The sequence below is a fragment of the Narcine bancroftii genome, chromosome 7, assembly GCF_036971445.1.
Source record: "Narcine bancroftii isolate sNarBan1 chromosome 7, sNarBan1.hap1, whole genome shotgun sequence".
In the NCBI taxonomy this organism is placed as follows: domain Eukaryota; kingdom Metazoa; phylum Chordata; class Chondrichthyes; order Torpediniformes; family Narcinidae; genus Narcine; species Narcine bancroftii.
Window position 1 is genome coordinate 208,390,280 of NC_091475.1, and position 18,779 is coordinate 208,409,058.

At 37.4% G+C, this 18,779-nt stretch overlaps 1 protein-coding gene across 3 annotated transcripts in view; it reads left to right on the forward strand.

Moving 5' to 3' along the window:
* LOC138739645 (52 kDa repressor of the inhibitor of the protein kinase-like) overlaps positions 1-18,779 on the forward strand; it is a 67,447-nt gene that overhangs the window by 24,189 nt on the left and 24,479 nt on the right. For all 3 annotated transcript variants that reach the window (XM_069892119.1, XM_069892120.1, XM_069892121.1), the window contains exons 2-4: positions 2,016-2,136; positions 13,218-13,331; positions 16,105-16,141. In XM_069892119.1, the coding sequence (XP_069748220.1) occupies positions 2,016-2,136; positions 13,218-13,331; positions 16,105-16,141 (272 nt within the window). The remainder of the gene's footprint in view (positions 1-2,015; positions 2,137-13,217; positions 13,332-16,104; positions 16,142-18,779) is intronic.

Consider the following 18,779-nt stretch of genomic DNA (forward strand, 5'->3'; position numbering starts at 1 on the left):
AAAGATTTCAAATATGAACAACGCATATTGGTAATAATAGTAAAATATAACGAAACAAAAAGAAAGAGAAATAAAGGAAAAAAATAAAGTTAAAACTTCTTTTCCAATAAATTATAAATTCCTTTCTTTAAAAAAAAAGTATACAATTGTCTTCTCATTCTGTAAGAATTTTGATCAAAGTTGTATTATTCGTGGTTGAGCAAAGCCATTATCTGTTATAGTATCCAATTTAAAAAAGGAAACCTAAACTAATATAAAAAAAGCACAAAACCCTAACCACTAAAGCAAGGTCAGGAAATGATACATGGAAATCAAGTGACATCAACCTGGAACTCGACAACATAGCACCCAAGCACTTTAACTCTTTTGAGTTTAGTACTAGTCCATATAAATGGGCCCAGGTCTTTTGAAAGTTAATTTTAAAGTACATCTAATTTTTTCTAAACTTAGATAATATCATTTAGCCCTTGTGTGTGAAGGTGAAGTAATGTCTTTCCATTTAATCAGAATTGCATCTCCATCTAACAAAGAAGTAAAAGATAAAATTCAACTTTGAGTTGCAATCCATAAGAATTCATCTTCTTGAAATAGTCTGAATAGAGCAATTAAAGGCCAAGGTTCTAATTTGACCTTAAGAATCACTGATAATGTTTGAAAAATATTTCCAAAATTTTTCTAAAGTAGCTGGTCTTTTTTAAAGAATCTTTTTCCATTGATTGGAATTGGTGAAGATCTTGGTTTTCACCTTAATGTCATATTTGTGGCTGGGAGACTGATTGGCCGATGCTTTATGTACATTCACTGATTACAGTTAGAAAATATAATTCGGTGGAGGGAACGGGGGACATGAGATGCTCTTGTTTTCTATATCCAAGGGATAAATGAGCCTAAAATGAATTGTATTAATTGATGAATTGAAACTTTCAGAGATGGTTTCCCTGGATTCTAGTTAGGCTACTGAAGGCAGTGGCACTGGCTATGCCTATCATTGGACAGGTCTTGGTCTCTAGCATTTCATAGTTATTTATGGTTGCTTCTGTCCTCCCTTTTTACCCCCATCTTCGTTTTGTGTGAGTTTGCCGGCGGGATATCCATATGCAACATTTTGGGATTTGGTAGGAGGCAGTCAGATAAATGGATGGAGAGCATACGATCTATTCTTCAAGAGTGTGTCAGGATGGTGTTCATTTCTGATAGAAGCCAACAGCACAAACTTTCATTTGTCTTTAGGATGAGATGTTCCAAAATGGATGACAGCATAAACTGATATTTTTTAAAGTGTCTTTTAAAAAAACATTGCTATCATCAAATGAGTCCATAGACAGGCAGCCCGATTTGTCACAAATACAGAGAAGCGAGTGTTACAAAGCTCTTGGATTCATTAAAGTGGAGCTCTCTCCAAGACAGACGTAAAGAACATCGCCTGACCTGTTTTTACCAGATGCTAAACTGTCAGCTCGATATAGACGACCAATTCTAAACCGAACCCAAGCCTGCTAAGAGCAGACGAAGGCATGCAATCCAATTTGTAGTGCTATCTTCCAAGACAGATGTGTACAGCAATTCATTCTTCCCCCATACAATTAAAGTGTGGAATAATCTTCACCTGACCATACTTGCACAACCAGACCCAATTAAGTTTAAGACAGCTCTTCTTCAAGAATCTCCTTAAGCACACCCTCCCCCACCTTCAGTTTAAATTCTACATGGAATATTTTGATCAAGAACCAACCAAGAGCCAAGTGAATTATATATGTTAAAAGTCTGGATTGGTTTATTTTGAATGGTTGCAGACTATCACACTGGAGAGAATGCTAGATTTGTATATTACCTTGTACACAAGGTATTTCAGTCAATAGTTAACGTAGATCATCTAAACTTTTGAAACACCTGTTTGATATTTTTTTTTAAAAACTAAATGGTAAATATTTGTAACAATGGGGTTATCTACTGTGAATAAAGTAATTTGAGACCTCTTTCAGATGTTGGTTAATATGAAAAAATTACTCTTGTAGGTGTCAGAAATGGGTGGAGAACTGTGGAAGAGCAGATTTAGAAAACCGTTCTGCAGAGCAACTTAACAAACAGTACAGGCTGTGTGCGAGACACTTTGAACAATCTCTAATGTCTTCAAATGTAAGTTGGAATGTACTTTGGTAAAGTTTTAAATGGTAAAAAATACTTGGATTAAATGTGTAGAACTAATAAAGTTACTTACGTTGTAATGTTCTAATTTTATCATGTTTGTGTATTGGTATTTTGAATGGGTAGTAGGAAAGGCAAAGGTTACAGAAATTTTAAAAAGGATCAGACCATCCTTTCTTCAGAAGACTGCCCAATGTTCTCATGCTTTCTGGTTTCAGAATTGCCATAGAAGTACAAGAATTGAGTAATTCATAGTGCAATTCATCCAGTTTCGTCCTGTGTCATTTCGGTAATGTTTCAAAAACTCAGAACTCAATCCACAATGTAACTTTGACAGTGACCACTAATATTTTATAACAATCTACACTCACAGGTTCAGACAAGCAGGTAAAGCAAAAGTGACCTCATTTAGCTGGGAAAGACAAATTGGCAGTCAGAAAGATGCTCTACAGTAGGAATATTTCCGTTCACCTCATTGTTTCATGTTAGGGAGGAGAAAAAGTAATCAGTATCACAGAGAGAAAAAGAAAACCAGGAAGCATTCGACCTTTATAGTCTTTTCCGCCATTCAATATGATTATAGGTGAACCATCTCGATACTAAAGATCCCTTCTGCCTATACCTAGAATATCTAGCAATCAATCTCTCTCCTTGAATATAACTGACAGCTTGTTTTTCTAAAGCCTTTTGCAACAGAAAATTCCATTATTGCCACCACCCTCAAAGTACAAAATTCTCCTCTTAGGTCCTTTCTGACTGATTCTGTATCCTGAAACATTGATCTGTGTTTTCAGCTGCTCTGGCTGTGGGAAACGTGGTGCATCCAGAGTGCTGTGTTGTGTCAGTATTTGGTACACATCAATAAGATTTACTCTTTTTGTAAACTCTGAATCCTGGTCCAATTAACCCAATGTCTCATTATATGACAGCATTGCCATCCCAGCTATTAGTCTGGTGAATTATCCAAGCATTCCCTTTGACTTTTAGATTAGTAGACCAAACTCTAAACAGTTCTCCAGGTTTGTCTTGTCCTGGCCATGTAGCAGAAATGCTTGTTGCTTTATCACAAGTGCTCGCTGCACCTGCCTGCCTTCAATGGCCATCAAAGAAAATCTAAATACCAAATTTACTGGTTCTCTGATACCCATTCTACCAGTTACATTCGCACAAAAACAAATGTTATTCGGCTTCATAAATTCAAGTCGACTTTGTTTTATGTTTTTATAAATGTGCCATAACACAGGACAACAATATTTTTCAAAAGGTTTGCTTCCTGAAAGAAAATTGGGGATCATGATTAGACAACTTCAAGCTGAACACAAAGATAATTTCAGATCTGCTACATCACATAGGAAGATGGAGAAACTTTAAAGTAATTAATATTAAATAAGCATGTCTAATCGCATAATGATGCCGAAACATTGTGTTAGTATAACTGACCTAAAAATGTTTTGCCACTGATTTTCATTTGTACTTAGCAACTGATCCCTCTTGTGTTAGTGTCCAACAGTAGTCGGCCAGCATTGATGGATTCCAGTTACCTTGATACTGCTTTTCCATGGTCACAAATACTTTGGTGACACCTTTCACCTTGTTCATCACTGGCTGCAGCAAGAAGTCCAAGTGCAAATGCAGAAAATGAATTTTCAATGACACTTTGCACTTCATAGTTTTGTATGTTTGAAGCATGTTGTCAAATAGCTAGATGTAGTTTGGTGCTCTGTCTTTGCAAAAGAAAATTCTTAATATCTTTAAATATCTTCCAAGCTTGCCAGGCCAAAAACAACATTTACATAGCACCTGCACTGACTGCATCCCCAGGCATACATAGCCACGGCTGAGGTGAGGAGGACCCTATCCAAAGTGAACCCACAGAAGGCGTCAGAACCAGACAACATACCTGGTCAGATACTGAAGGACTGCACAGACCAATTGACATATCTTCATGGACATCTTCAATACTTCACTGCAGCAGTCCATTGTTCCTGTAGGGTTCAAGACAGCCACCTTCATCCTGGTACTCAAGAGGGAGACAATAACAGGGCTCAATCACTACCGCCCTGTGCCACTGACCTCCACCATTATGAAATGTTTTGAGCATCTGTTGAAGAAACCGTTCAACAGATGATGCTATAGCCTTGTTGCTTCACTCTGTTCTAGTCGACTTGGAGACGACACCTCACATGTCAGGCTGTTCATTGACTTCAGCTCGGTATTTAATATAATCATTCCCCAGAGGCTGGTGGAGAAGCTGTCCTTGCTGGGATTCAACAACTGTCTCTGTAACTGGATCCTGCACTTCCTAATGGAAAGACAACAGTCTGTCTGGGTCGGTAGCAAAATATCGAGCACCATCACACTGAGCACTGGTGCACCTCAGGGCTGAGTGCTCAGCTGCTCTTGCTTGTACTACTGACCCACGACTGCTTTGCCATATCCAGCTCCAACAGAGTCATCTAGTTTGCAGATAACAGTCGTCGGCCCGATCAGCAACAACGATGAGTCACACTACAGAGGAGAGGTGGAAAATCTTGTGAAATGGTGCAAGAGTAACAACCCACGTCTCAACATGGACAAGATGAAGGAGATGATCGTGGACTTCAGGAAGACAAGGAACGACCATCTTCCGCTGAACATCAACAACTCAGAGAGTAGAGACAGGTCCAACATTGACCACACTTCCTGAGAAGACTGAAGCAGGCAAGGGTACCAGCTACCATTATATCAACCTTCTATAGGAGCTCCTCCAAGAGTGTCCTGGCCTGCTGCATTTCACTGTGGTACAGTTGCTGCAGAGTAATGGATCCAAGGTCAATCACAGGACCATAAGAGTGGCAGAAATGATCAGAGGAATCTCCCTCTGCCATCCTCCACCATTGGCATGATCTACCGGGATCGTTGTTGGAAGAGAGCGATGCAAAATTACTGAGGGCCCCTTCCACCCTGCACACAGCATCTTTCGGGTGCTCTTGTCAGTAAGAGACAAGAGTATCAGAGCCAGCGCCACCAGGCTGAGAAACAGCTTCTTCAAACGGACAGTGAGAATGCTGAACGACCAAAGGAACTGCTCACACTCAACATCCAAGACTCTCATTTGTATTAAATAATATTTATTTTTATAGCTATAATACTTGTCGTTCAGATGCATTACTTGTATGTATGTGTGTTATGTCTGGTTGTGTGTCTGCATGTTTTTGCATCGAGGACCAGAAAACACTGTTTCCTCAGGTTGAACTTGTACAATCAAATGACAATAAAATTGACTGACCAAAGCAGTTTGCTTTGTGGGCAATATACTAGTAGATTTAAAATATGACAAGAAATCGCTTTAAAAAAAAAAGTATTGTAATATTCAAATCTGTTTCCCATCTCTGCCTAGATCTATATAATCCTAATTTAGGAGTTCCTGCTTGTAATAATGAATATATCAAAGAAATAATTTTTTAACAATCCCCCTCCTAATAAGAAGTTCTACCTTAGTACAGCTAGACAGAAACATTGTTAGTCCCAACTTATTTCTCAAATATGCTCTTAACTGAAACCATAGTTGCTTCTCAATTGCTCAAATGATATTAATTTACCTCTTTCGTAGCAATCTTCCACATTAACAATCTCTTTATGGCCACGTATATTTAAAAACTGATTATCTCTTGAAAAGACCAAAACTGGATTAATCAGTGGCATTCCAGGTGATATAGGCCCTCCTCCAATATCCTGATTTATTCCAAACATTAAGTAAATGCTTCAATAATTGGATCTCTTTATCAGCAACCAACTGTTTTAAATTCCTCTGCTTTCTTTTCTCCTGTTTTATTCAATTCTGTATTAATCCATGCTAGTTTTCTATTTAAAAAAAAAATAAGCCAGTTACCTCATCTGTGCCACTCAATAATAATTCTTAAAATTGGGAAGCTGTAATCCTCCCAATTCGTATTTCCACATTAATTTTTATATAGAGACTCTTACCATTTTACCTTTCCAAAGAAAATTCCCCATTTGTTTATTTAACTCTTGAAAAAAAAATGATGTGGTATTAATAACAGAATCTGTGGAAATATGTTCATCTTTATACAATTCACCCTTCCAACTAAAGTTATGGGTAAATTTATTCATTTTTAAAATCTTCCTCAATCTTTTTTAAATAAAGATAAATAATTCAATTTATATAAATTGTTCAAATTACTATCCATATGTGTTCCTAAGTACTTAATAGCTTCTTTTGGCCATTTAAACTGAATGTCCCTTTGGCACTGAATATAATTACCTGGCTGTCAAAGGCATAATTTCACTTTTATCACAATTTATTTTTTGTCCCGAAATGTTTCTATATTCTTCCAGTTGAGCATGTAATCTCCATAAAGATGACTCTGGATCAGTCAAATATATTAAAACATCATCTGCAAATAAACTAATTTTAAGTTCCTCCTGACCCACTGTAAAACCCTTAATTTGCAAATCAGAGCGAATACCTGTGCAAGTGGTTCAATGATGGTTAAAACAAATAAAGCTGGTGACAAAGGAGAGCTCTCTAACTTAAATGGCATAGACACTGGCCCATTTGTTACTATTTTAACCTTAGAACTATTATATAATATTCTAATCCAACTTCAAAAATTTAATCTAAATCCAAACATTTGTAATACTTTAAATCAAAAGTCCCACCCTAATCTATCAAATGCCTTTTCTGCATCTAAAGCCACTGCAACACTCAAATCACTTCTTTTTTGCAATAAATGAATTATGCAAAGCAATCTAGCTGCGTTTTCAGAAGATTGTATTTTTTTTTAAACAAATCCTGTCTGATCCATTTTAATTAATTTAGGTAACAAATTATTCATTTTATTTGCCAAAAAATTTGCTACTATTTTATAATCCACATTTAATAGCGAAATAGATCTATAAGATGTGGGTTTTAAAAGGTCTCTCTCTTTTTTTAGCCATTGAAAATTATTCTGGAAGGGTATAAGTTTGAGAGGCTTGATCCAATAGTTACATAAATATTGGAATTAATAAATCCTAAAATACTTTATAAAATTCAGGTGGAAAACCATCTTCTTCTGGAGATTTGTTACTTTGTAAAGAGCTCATTGCTTCTCTTACTTCTATCTCCATAAATAGATCATCAAATTCAGACTGTTCTTCTAAACTTAGCCTTGGCAATGTTAGCTGTGATAAATAATCATTTATTTTAGCTTCATCTCCTAAAGGTTCCGATGTATATAATTTCATATAAAATTTATAAAAGATTCATTTATTTCTTTAGGTTTATAAGTAATTACATTAGTATCTATTTTTAATTACATTAATTATTCTCGAGATTTGTTCCACTTTCAATTACCAGGCTAATATTGTATGCGATCTCTCACCTAATATTGTATGCGATCTCTCACCTAATATTGTATGCGATCTCTCACCTAATATTGTATGCGATCTCTCACCTAATATTGTATGCGATCTCTCACCTAATTCATAATACCTTTGCCTTGTCCCTAATGATGGCTTTTTCAGTCCTATAGGTTTGTAATGTATTGAAACTTTTTATTAATCAATTGTCTACGCTTATCTTCGGAAACACATTTTTGAAGGTCCTTTTCCAAATCTGTAATTTGTTTTCTAATTGACCTACCTCTCTCATATAATCTTTTTTATTTTAGATGTAAAATATAATTTGCCCTCATAAATATGCCTTTAAGGAAACCCATATGATAAATTTATCACTTATTGAGTTCAAGATTATATCACAAAATATCTTCATATGATCTCAAACAAAATCAAAAAAAAATTTCTTTTTAACAATAAAGAGTTTAATCTCCATCTATATATCAACTTCTCCTTATCAGGCATTTCGATACTTATTAACAAAGCCGAATGATCAGATAAAATCCTCATCTTATAATCCGCTTCAAAAAAATCCAACAATGCATCTAAACAAAAGTTAAAGTCCCCTCCTATTAAAATATTTTTATGTGCTTCTGCTAAATTTAAAAAGAATCCTGAATAAATCTCTCATCATCAATATTCGGAGCATACAAATTCAAAAAAGTCTACATTTCTGAAAATATTTGATGAGGCATCATCGCATATCTACCTACAGGATCTGTAACGATATTCTGAACCTTAATCAGAAGATTCTTTTGAATCAAAATTGCTACCCCTTTTGCATTAGAATTAAATGAAGATGACATTACATATCCCACCCAATCTCTTTTTAATTTCAAAAGCTTTTTTTCAGTTAAATATGTTTCTTGAAGAAAATCTTTATCCACTCCCAATTTCTTAATCTATGTTAACACTTTTTTTATTTGTCTGTTTACCTCATTAACATTAAAATTTACAAACTTAAATACCTTATTCAACTAAAGCAAATATTCATCAATCCCTTCTTTCACTCTGTCCTACAGGCCTCCTCCAGATCCAACAAAAATCTGTGCATCTGCTCGTACTCCCTCCAGCAATCCAAAATAAGAAAAATGAAAAGGCAATAATACAAAATAATATATGCACAGAAGTTAATATTTATAAACAAAATAGAAAAAAACCTTTCCAATAAGTGTTGTCGAATACAACATTAACTCCCTCCATTTTACGGGTTGTGTCCTAAGTCTCAAATACAAACATTATCCTGCAGAAATCCACACCTCCCATTCCTCCCAACTCCCTTGGTATATTCAATATGTAAGCTTTAATCACTTAACCATATAACAACTTACAGAACGGAAACAGGCCATATTGGCCCTTCTAGTCTACACCGATTTACGTGAAACTCCCCTAGTTCTACCTACCCACTCCCTTGCCCATAACCCTCCAACCTCCTCGCATCCATGGACTCATCTAACCTTCTCTTAAATGACAGAATTTAGTTAATAAAATTAATCAACTAATTAATTAATCATGATAAATAATAACAGTTCAAAAATCAAAAGAAAATGACATAATAATTAAAAAATACATTGTCAAATTCTTGCATTTCAGTTATGAAGTTCAAATTCATAGTAATCACTGAAGGTTGAGCTTGAGGAAGACTCCGAGCATATTCTTCCGCTTGAGTGAAATTTGTAAAGAACTGTTCTGTTGTCCCGGACTGAAAATCTTCAATGTTGCAGGATATCGAAGAACAAACTTATAAACTTTGTCAAGTAAAAATTTCTTAGCTGAATTAAATTCTTTCTTCCTTCTCAACAGGTTTTCACTCAAATCAGGGTAAAGCGAGATTCTGTCCCCTTCCCATAACGAAGGACCTTGTTCATTCGATCCTTTCACAACAAGACTTAAAACTTTTTCTCTGTCTTGATAGTGTAGAAATTTTATTAATATAGAGAGTGGCTTTTGATTGGGGAAAGGCTTAGGTCTTTCAATTTCAATTTTGTTTTCAAAGTTCCCTTCTCCCAATACTTTAGGAATCTAATCTTGAAAGAAGTGAATAGCATCTGGACTCTCTTTCCCTTCGGAGAAACCTACTATTTTAATGTTATTTCTTCCACTAAAATTCTCCAAAATATCCACTTTATCAGAAAGCTTTTACTGTAATTAAACCAGTAGTTGTAGTTTCCACATTAGACACCCTATCCTCAACATGCTGTACATCATCCTGCACTCGAATAATTTTTTATTCTATTTTCTCTCATTTCTTCTTCATTTTATGTACAATTTCCAATACTTTGTCAGTTTCTTCTATCATCTCTTTAATTTCAGCCTTAACTTCTTTAAATCTTCTCTGATTTCCCCCTTCATTCCTTTAATCTGTTTCATTGTCATTACAGATAACTCCTCTGACTTAATCTGAGGATTACATTTAATTTCTTCCATTACCTCCTCCTCCTCTTGAATCTCTTCTTCCTCATCTTCAGTTGATGAACCTCCTCCTGAGCCTGATTTCTCCTCCTTCAATGCTGAAACTGATGTCCCTGCTTTTCTGCAGGAGGTTGTTGCACCCTAAGTAGTGAGTTTCGATGTGCCACGCACGCGCAGATTCGTTACCTCTCTGTGTTAATGGCTGAGAGTCGCCAGCAGGAGACCTCACCAGATTGGGAGGTAGACCTCATTTCTTTTTTGTTCTTGTTTTTCCGTCGAGTTCCAGAAGTTGTTGGTTCTGCTTTTTCCTTTTTTGGAGGCATCATGAGAGTGAGGTAGGAGGGTTTAAATACACTTTAAAATTGTTTTAAAACTTTAAACAGTGCTTATTTAAAACTTTTAAAATTCATTTCCCAAGGAAGTCAGGAGCCTGTATGTTGATCCCACGGCATCATATGACATTCCCCCATATATTCATGTTATAGTCAAATTTTGTGGACTAATTTTGATGGTCAAATTTAGGGTGACAACGATTGCACATACTACTTTTGACCATGATGTTCAGGGCTTCAGGTGGGCGGGACCAGGTAGCAAATCCGCATTCGGGGCGATGGGAGCTCATGATGGCAGGCAGCCTGGATCACAGTTGCACTCCACTATTTCATAGCTAACCACACCACAATCACGAAATCGCAAGCCATACCCACTAACCCTATCATTGTGAGGGCCAGCTCGTACGATTCGTGTCTCAGCCAATAGGTTTCCGTGAGCTGAACATCATATGTCATAGCTGCATGTGGCTCGAGAGCTGTGGTTTGGCCACCATGTGAGAGCCTAAAGATAAGCACTCAGTGGCACAAGGACAGTTTCTTCCTTGCTGCCATCAGATTGCTGAATAATCAATGAACCAAAGGCACTGCCTTAGTTTTCGTGCACTTTTTAAATATTTTTAGAGTAACGTTGTAAGATGGTTATAATATGAGCGTTTGCCCTGTGACGCTGCCGCAAAACAACAAATTTCATGACTTGTTCATGACAATAAAATTCTAATATTGATTAGGAGTCTGTCCTGTTGATAAGTTGTGTTGATCAATTAAAGATTTCCCAGAGACGGTCAGCTTCTGATGTGGCCAGTTTTGTTGTTTTAGCTTTGTCTCGCTGGGATTGTAGTACCTGAGTTAAGGAGAGAATTGTGAAAAGAGATGATGCTTTCCCTACACAACAGTGGGGTTGGTGATCAGACCCCATGCTTCTGTTACCATCAGGGACCAAATTAGCTGTGGCCTTCTACAATACTCCACGCACTTATAAACCAAGACCCTCAACTGTCCTATGGATAATGATCGTACCAAGTATCCATTCCATGAACCAAATCTACTGCAGCCAACCCTGGAAGCCACATGGCCCCCCTTGGGGATCACACCACATTTAAGGAGGAGAGCATGGACTGAAATCATTGTGTATTTTATAGAGGTGGGGGTGAGGGCAGGCCTTAGCTAACAAAAAAAGATTGAGAATGGCTACTACACTGAACTAGTGAAACTGGAACTCGCTTGTTTCATAAAGAAGCTCAGTCAGTCCTCCTACCTCCTCCCCTGTCTGTGCAGCCTGCTGCTGTCAAGATTCAGCCCATTTTTTCTGTGGATTAATTTTGAGTTTACATGGGTGGAACATGGAGTAGCAAGTCAAGCTGTCGCCTCACAGCTTCCATGACTCAGGTTTGATCTTGATCTCTGATGTAGTCAATGTGGAGTTTGCATGTTCTCCCTAAGTTTCTTCCCAGATTGCAGAGACTTGCCAGCTGGTAGGTTTGTTGACTGTTATTGTTAAGGACCATGGACTGTGACTTTAAGGAATTAGGTCTCTATTGAAGAACTGTGAAACTCAGTGCTGGTTTACCAAGGTCAAGCTAGGCAGATAAGGGATGGGGGCTGGGGAGAGGAGAGAGAGATAGAGAGAGTCTGGGCTGGGTGACAGCAGAGACAGAGAGTTTGGTAGAGGAGCCAAAAAGATACGCAGAGATCTCACACTGTGTTGAGAATGGTTTACTGGTGGACTGAATTCGAGAATATGACAAAGAAAGGTCACTTGGTTGTCTGCTGCAAAGAAGGAAATTGTGGGGAAGCTGTATTAAAGCCACAGGCTTCCTAAGCGAGGTTGTTAAACCAAACCAACTTGAACCAGGAAAAGTCCATGGTGAAGAAACCTGTAAAGGGTTCGTAAATTTACCGCCAAGCAACATCAGTCATCTCTCTCTCTCTCTCCCACATTTGGATGGAGTCCTTTTTTATTCAGTAGAGGAACTGAATTGGGGCATTGAACTTGGAGAATGAATTCTGTGGACTGTGTTTTTGGGCTGACTTTACCTGACAGGACTGACCTGAGGTTTGGGGGATTTTTTTTTTTGTTCCTTCTTTGTTTTTCACTTATGAACACAGACTAAAAAGGACTGGGGTTTTTTTCACGTACACACTTTTTATAATTTCTGTATCATTGTTAATAGAGGCATATGGTGGGGGTAATTTGGATAAGAATTTGTAGTGTTAATAGTTATTAATAAAATAGAGTTAGAATTAACCCTCTTTGTATTGTGTCCCATATTGTTGCTGGTTGAGGTGTAAAACACTAAACTGTCGATAGCTAGTAGAATCTGGAGAAATAAATGGAATGTGGAAAAAAATAGGTTAAGTGGGAGAATAGGATTGATATGGGTGTTGGCATATATTCATGGACTGAAGAGGCCTCCTTCCATATTGCAAGGAAATGCACGGAAAGGCACATCTTCTGGTTCTATTGCCATGGTTAAAATAACACATTCTTTCCTGGACTACTTTGTCCATTTCCTGAAGTAAAAATTCTAATTGACGTGAAGCTTCAATTTTCTGTAGTAAATAAATTATGTAATTGCTGTCTTTTATACTTCTGCTTCGGTATCTTTTCAAATGTTGCTTAGTTGCTATTGCACCATTCAGAACTTTGTATATTTCCATGTGTGAAAAGATACCATTAACATAAGGTAGTAAATTCAGTGTACTGTTTTGACTAAATATCATTTTCAGTTTTATTTCTGCTGAACATTATAATTACGAAGTATATTATAATTGTGATGTCTGGATTTATTGAATAGCTTGCAGTTCTCATTAGGCTGCAAAACAAAAAATATCACTAAAGATTTTGGAGTTTGTGAATGGAGAGCATAAGAATTACAGAACAAAAAAAAGTGATTTGACACCAAATGAACCATTTAACCTGATTTAAAATCAAAACATTTTTTTCCCCAGAACCCTTTTAAAACAGTTCTTAAGGATACTGCGGTGCCAACCTTGTTTGACTTTGCAAGTCATTTCAATAAACCTGAAGGCAAGCACAGAAAGCACAAGATGATAAAGGAGCTGGTAAGTCACAAGAGGTGGGGGAGGGGCATGGTGCTGCAGGATTGGCATATCGCAAACGTGGTTCCTTTGTTTAAAAAGGGCTCCAAGTGTAGGAGGTGTAAAATAATTTCTTTCTTTGGCTTGGCTTCGCGGACGAAGATTTATGGAGGGGTATGTCCACGTCTGCTGCAGGCTCGTTGGTGACTGACAAGTCCGATGCGGGACAGGCAGGCACGGTTGCAAGGGAAAATTGGTGGGTTGGGGTTGGGTATTGGGTTTTTCCTCCTTTGTCTTTTGTCAGTGAGGTGGGTTCTGCGGTCTTCTTCAAAGGAGGTTGCAGCCCGCCAAACTGTGAGGCACCAAGATGCACGGTTGGAGGCGATATCAGCCCACTGGCGGTGGTCAATGTGGCAGGCACCAAGAGATTTCTTTAAGCAGTCCTTGTACCTCTTCTTTGGTGCACCTCTGTCTCGGTGGCCAGTGGAGAGCTCGCCATATAACACGATCTTGGGAAGGCGATGGTCCTCCATTCTGGAGACGTGACCCACCCAGCTCAGTTGGGTCTTCAGTAGCCAGTAAGTTTGACGTTGGTGGTCAGTAAACTAATGGAGAATATTCTTAGAGATAATATGTATAAGTATCTAGAGAGTCAGGGACTGATCAGGGACACCCAACATGGGTTTGTGCGGGAAAGGTTATGTTTGACAAATCTTGTTGAATCTTTTGAGGAGGTGTCTAGGAAGGTTGATGAGGGTAGAGTAATAGATGTAGTCTATATGGATTTCAGTAAGGCCTTCAATAAGGTTCCACGTGGAAGGTTGGTAAGGAAGATTCAAGAGCTAGGTATTAATGTTGAGATAGTCAGATGGGTTCAATGGTGGCTAGAGGGTAGATGCAAGAGAGTAATGGTGGATAACTTTCTGTCAGGATGGAAACCGGTGACGAGCGGTGTGCCTCAGGGATCAGTGTTGGGTCCCTTGTTGTTTGTCATTTGCATTAATGATTTGGATGATGGAGTGGTAAATTGGGTTAGTAAATATGTGGTCAATACAAAAATAGGGGGAGTTGTGGAAGTGAAGATGGTTTTCAGAGACTGCAGAAGGATTTGGACTGATTGAAAGAGTGGGCTGAAAGATGGCAGATGGAGTTTAATACCAATAAGTGTGAAATGCTTCATTTTGGGAAGAATAAAAACAAGTCACATGTAGTGAAGGGGAGGGCATTGAGGAATGCAAAGGAACAGAGAGATCTTGGAATAATGATTCATCATTCTTTGAAAGTGGAATCTCATGTGGATAGAATGGTAAAGAAGGCTTTTGATAGGCTGGCCTTTATAAATCAAAGCATAGAATATAGGAGTTGGGAGGCAATTTTGAGATTATTCAAGGTGAGGCCAAATTTGGAATACTGTGTGCAATTCTGGTCCCCAAATTAAAGGAAGAATATCAATAAGGTAGAGAGGGTACAGAGAAGATTTACTTAAGTGTTGCCTGGATTGCAGTGTCTAGAATACAAAGAAAGATTAATAGACTGGGTCTTTATTCATTGGAGCGTAGAAGGTTGAAGGGGGATTTGATGGAGGTTATTTAAAATTATGAGGGGGATTGGTAGAATAGATATGAAAAGGCTCTTCCCCTTGAGGGTAGGAGTGATTGGAATGAAGGGTTATAAGCTAAGGGTTAGGGGGCAAAAGTTTAGAAGTAACATGAAACACAGCTTCTTCACTCAGAGAGTGGTGGCTGAGTGGAATGATCTTCCGGAAGAGGTGGTTGCAGCAGGGTCAATTTTGTCATTTAAGAAAAAGTTGGATAGGTGCGTGGATGTGAGGGGATTGGAGGGTTATGGGCAGGGTGCAGGCAAGTGGGACTAGAGGAGATCACTTAAATCCGTACAGATGAGAGGTGCCGAGATGGCCTGTTTCCGTACTGTAATTGTTATATAGTTATATGTGGTTCAGAATGGTGATCAACATTTGTTCAGTTCAGATGTATTATCAGAGTACATGTACGACATCACATACAACCCTGAGATTCTTTTTCCTATGGGTCAGGCAGAATTTCTACTGATCGGTAGAGCAAAAAACTGTACTCAAGAAAAGATGCATATCCAAAAGAAAGAAATGTAAACAAGAAGCAAGTGCAATCAAACTCTGCAATTCAGAAAATAAATATTCAATAATAAATATCAAGTGAACATTTAAACTTGTTAAGATAACAATTTGACTCATTAATAACTAGACAAGCAATTCTAATGAAATGGAAAGATAACTCTTCACTTTCTCATAATTCAATAGTTAAATGACATTATATCTTATTTAAGTTTAGAAAAAAGAATAGATAAAACATTAGAGATGTAAAGTTTGAATTTGATAAGATGTGGGGCCCATTCATGGATTATTATCACAACTTGAAGATTTAAGAGATACAGATGCTCCGGAGACTCTGAAGGTTGTTATTCGATTCATATCTTTGTAATTTATACGTTAATCTTGTTTAGAGGGAGGGGGTTAGATTAGTGGAGGAAAATTTTTTCCCCCTTTATTTTCTTCTTTTTTGTTAGTAGAGATAATTAGATAATGATGGGTTTAAGTGCAGATTATTATGGATCATATCTCAAAATAAGACAATACCTTTTTTTAATGTGATTTTAATTGTATCTTATCTATTTTTATTCAATACTAATTTTGGATAAAATGCATATGATATGATCTGTTTTATGTTATTAACTAGAAGACCATGTGCATAGAGATTGATCTATTAAACACAATTTAAAAAAATTTTCCTCCCTTGTCTAGACTGAGGAAGATCTGCTGAAGGTGAAAGCACCTAGAAGTAAGTACCCATTGCATGAATATGGCAGATGTCCCATGGAGTAATATGGGTGGACTATATATTTTTAAATAATTAGTTCTGTGGTGGACTTCTTATTTACAAGGCTTTTAGGATTGATGTCATTTATTGGGATATTTTATAATTTTCTGCAATGTAGGTATTTACTTATAGTTTGGAAGTTTAGGCCCAATGATCTGGAGAATAGTCATTTACTTTGTGGCACTTTTTAGTCTAGTGATAAGGTAACTTGGCTTGGGAACTTTATGTGCATGTGATGGGAATGATATGATTTAAAGAGACTTGATAAATAATGACGTAGTGTGACTAAAAGAGAGGACAACATTAAGCAATGTAAGAACTTGCATAAAGTGTAAGAATAAGGGGAATGATGGAGCAGCAGGAAAAGGGAATTGGATAATGTAGACATCATAATGAAATGCTTAGTATGGGTCTGAGGGAATTGGCAGAGATCATAATTGATGACTACTTAATTTTTTTGGAAGGATTGATGCTTTTATACATAGCTCCCCAAGTACAGGGTATTTGTTTTCTGGTTTGATTTCCTTGATAGGTGCTTTGTGCTGATAGACCTTTGAAAGATCTGTCTATAGTTCCCACAACTTCTTTTACCCAAATGGTTTTCAAATATAGCAGGTCACACAGGATAATTACAAAAGATGGAGACCATTTGGTCTATCGGAATATATTGCTAAACACGCCTGACTGCTAATAGAGCAACTATTTTTGGATCTTAAATTGTTCTATTGTTTTTCTCTCTACTGACCATACCAGGTCCAATCCAGGTACTTATCCCTCTCCCTGAGAAATAATTTCCTGTTATCGGACTGTTATTGCTTTGAACCTGCTGTACTATAACAGTTTACTATCCCAGATGTAACTTTGCAAAGTTTCATGTTTTAAGTAATTTCTGAAAATGTACACAAAAAGAGAAAGGATTGCAAGTTTTAACAACCTGAAATCAGACAGGGCCCTTGAGGAATGTAAAGGAAGAAGGAAAGAAACAAGGAATCAGAAGGACTAAAAGGGGTCATGAAATGTTTTTAACGAGTAGGACTAAAGAGAATCCCAAGGCATTTTAAAACAGTGATTAATAATAAGAGAGTAACTAGGTAGAGAACGACTCAAGAACAAAGGAGGGAATTTATGCCTGGAGCCAGAGGAAGTGGTGAGGTACCAAATGAGTACTTTCCATTAGTGCTCACCAAGGAGAGGAGTATGTGATATACCAGGGCACGCTCCTAGCATGAAGCTGGCAGCATGGGTCTTTTTGAAAAACATTGAGGTGGATGAGATCTATCCCAAGTTATTGATAAAAGCAAGATAGAAGACTACTGGGTCCTCGACAGGGAACTGTGCATGCTTTTTTAGTCACAAGTGTAATCCCAGAGAACTATAGAATAACCAACATTTAAGAGACTGTAGAATGAAGAGTAAAAAAACACACTGCTAAAAGAACTCAGCAGATCGTGCAGAATCAATGGGAGAAAAAGATTGGTGGGCGCTCTGAGTTGGACTCCTTCCCTGAGAACGGAATGTTTGTTTAAGATGGGCAATTGGGACAAATCGGGAAATTATTCCGACTGGAAGTCGGAATGTCCAGGAGTGTTCCACAAGAATTGGTGCTGTGCAGGGATCTTTGTTATTTCTGGAAATGTTCAGTAAACTAAAGATGAGAGGGGGAAAATTTAAATGAGATTCACGAGCCAAGTTTTATTTACACAGAAGAGTGGTGCCAGGAATGTGCTGCCTGGGGAAGTGGTGGAAACGGATAAGATAGCTGCAATTAGGAGGCATTTAGATCGGTTTGAGAGGGAGAAACTATGAATAGATGAGTTTAAATTGGCATCATGGCTGGCATTAACATTGCAGCCTGAAGGGCCAGTACATGTGCTGTACTTTTGTGGGCCACGTATATAAAATTGGTCAAAAACTCTAATCTTTCTGAATGCACTGCTATATTTATTTTTTCAAGTACAATATTAATGTATTTTCCCTAACTACTGCCTGTCTGATCTCCTTGGCCCCTGATTTCCACATGAAACAAAACTATTTCAGTATGAATTAAACTTTATGATTGGACTTTCTGTGGGTAAACAATTTAATAGATGTTCTCTCTGAGAGGAAAATACTCCTCATCTTAATTTCTTCAGTGCATTTATGTATTTATTGATATTAAATTGTTCCTACTTTATCAACTTTAAACCTGTGTGAAGTAATAATAATTCAGTCTTAAATCACTTTCTTTCAATGCAGCCTTGCTTTCATTGTTTTCGGTTTGGAAATGAAGATTGACAAAAATTGAAGCTATGGTAGAAATTTAATTGTGCAGGTTACCACCCTCACTCAACTCTCTCCCCCCCCCCCCCCCCATTATTATAAAGAGTAATGAAGATAGGTAAGAGCTTTTGGTTTATATGTTTTTATAAAAATTACTCATTCCATGAAAAGTTTACGGAGTCCATTTGCCACCAACTCTCCTCTTTGGTTCCCTGTTGATATGTCAATAGAAGTGATAGAGGTACACTGAAATGTTTGACAAATGGTGAAAATGTCAGAAAGTATCCCATTGTCCATCTTGGTAGGAAAGGTGAAAGGACAAGGAGTGAGGATTTTATTC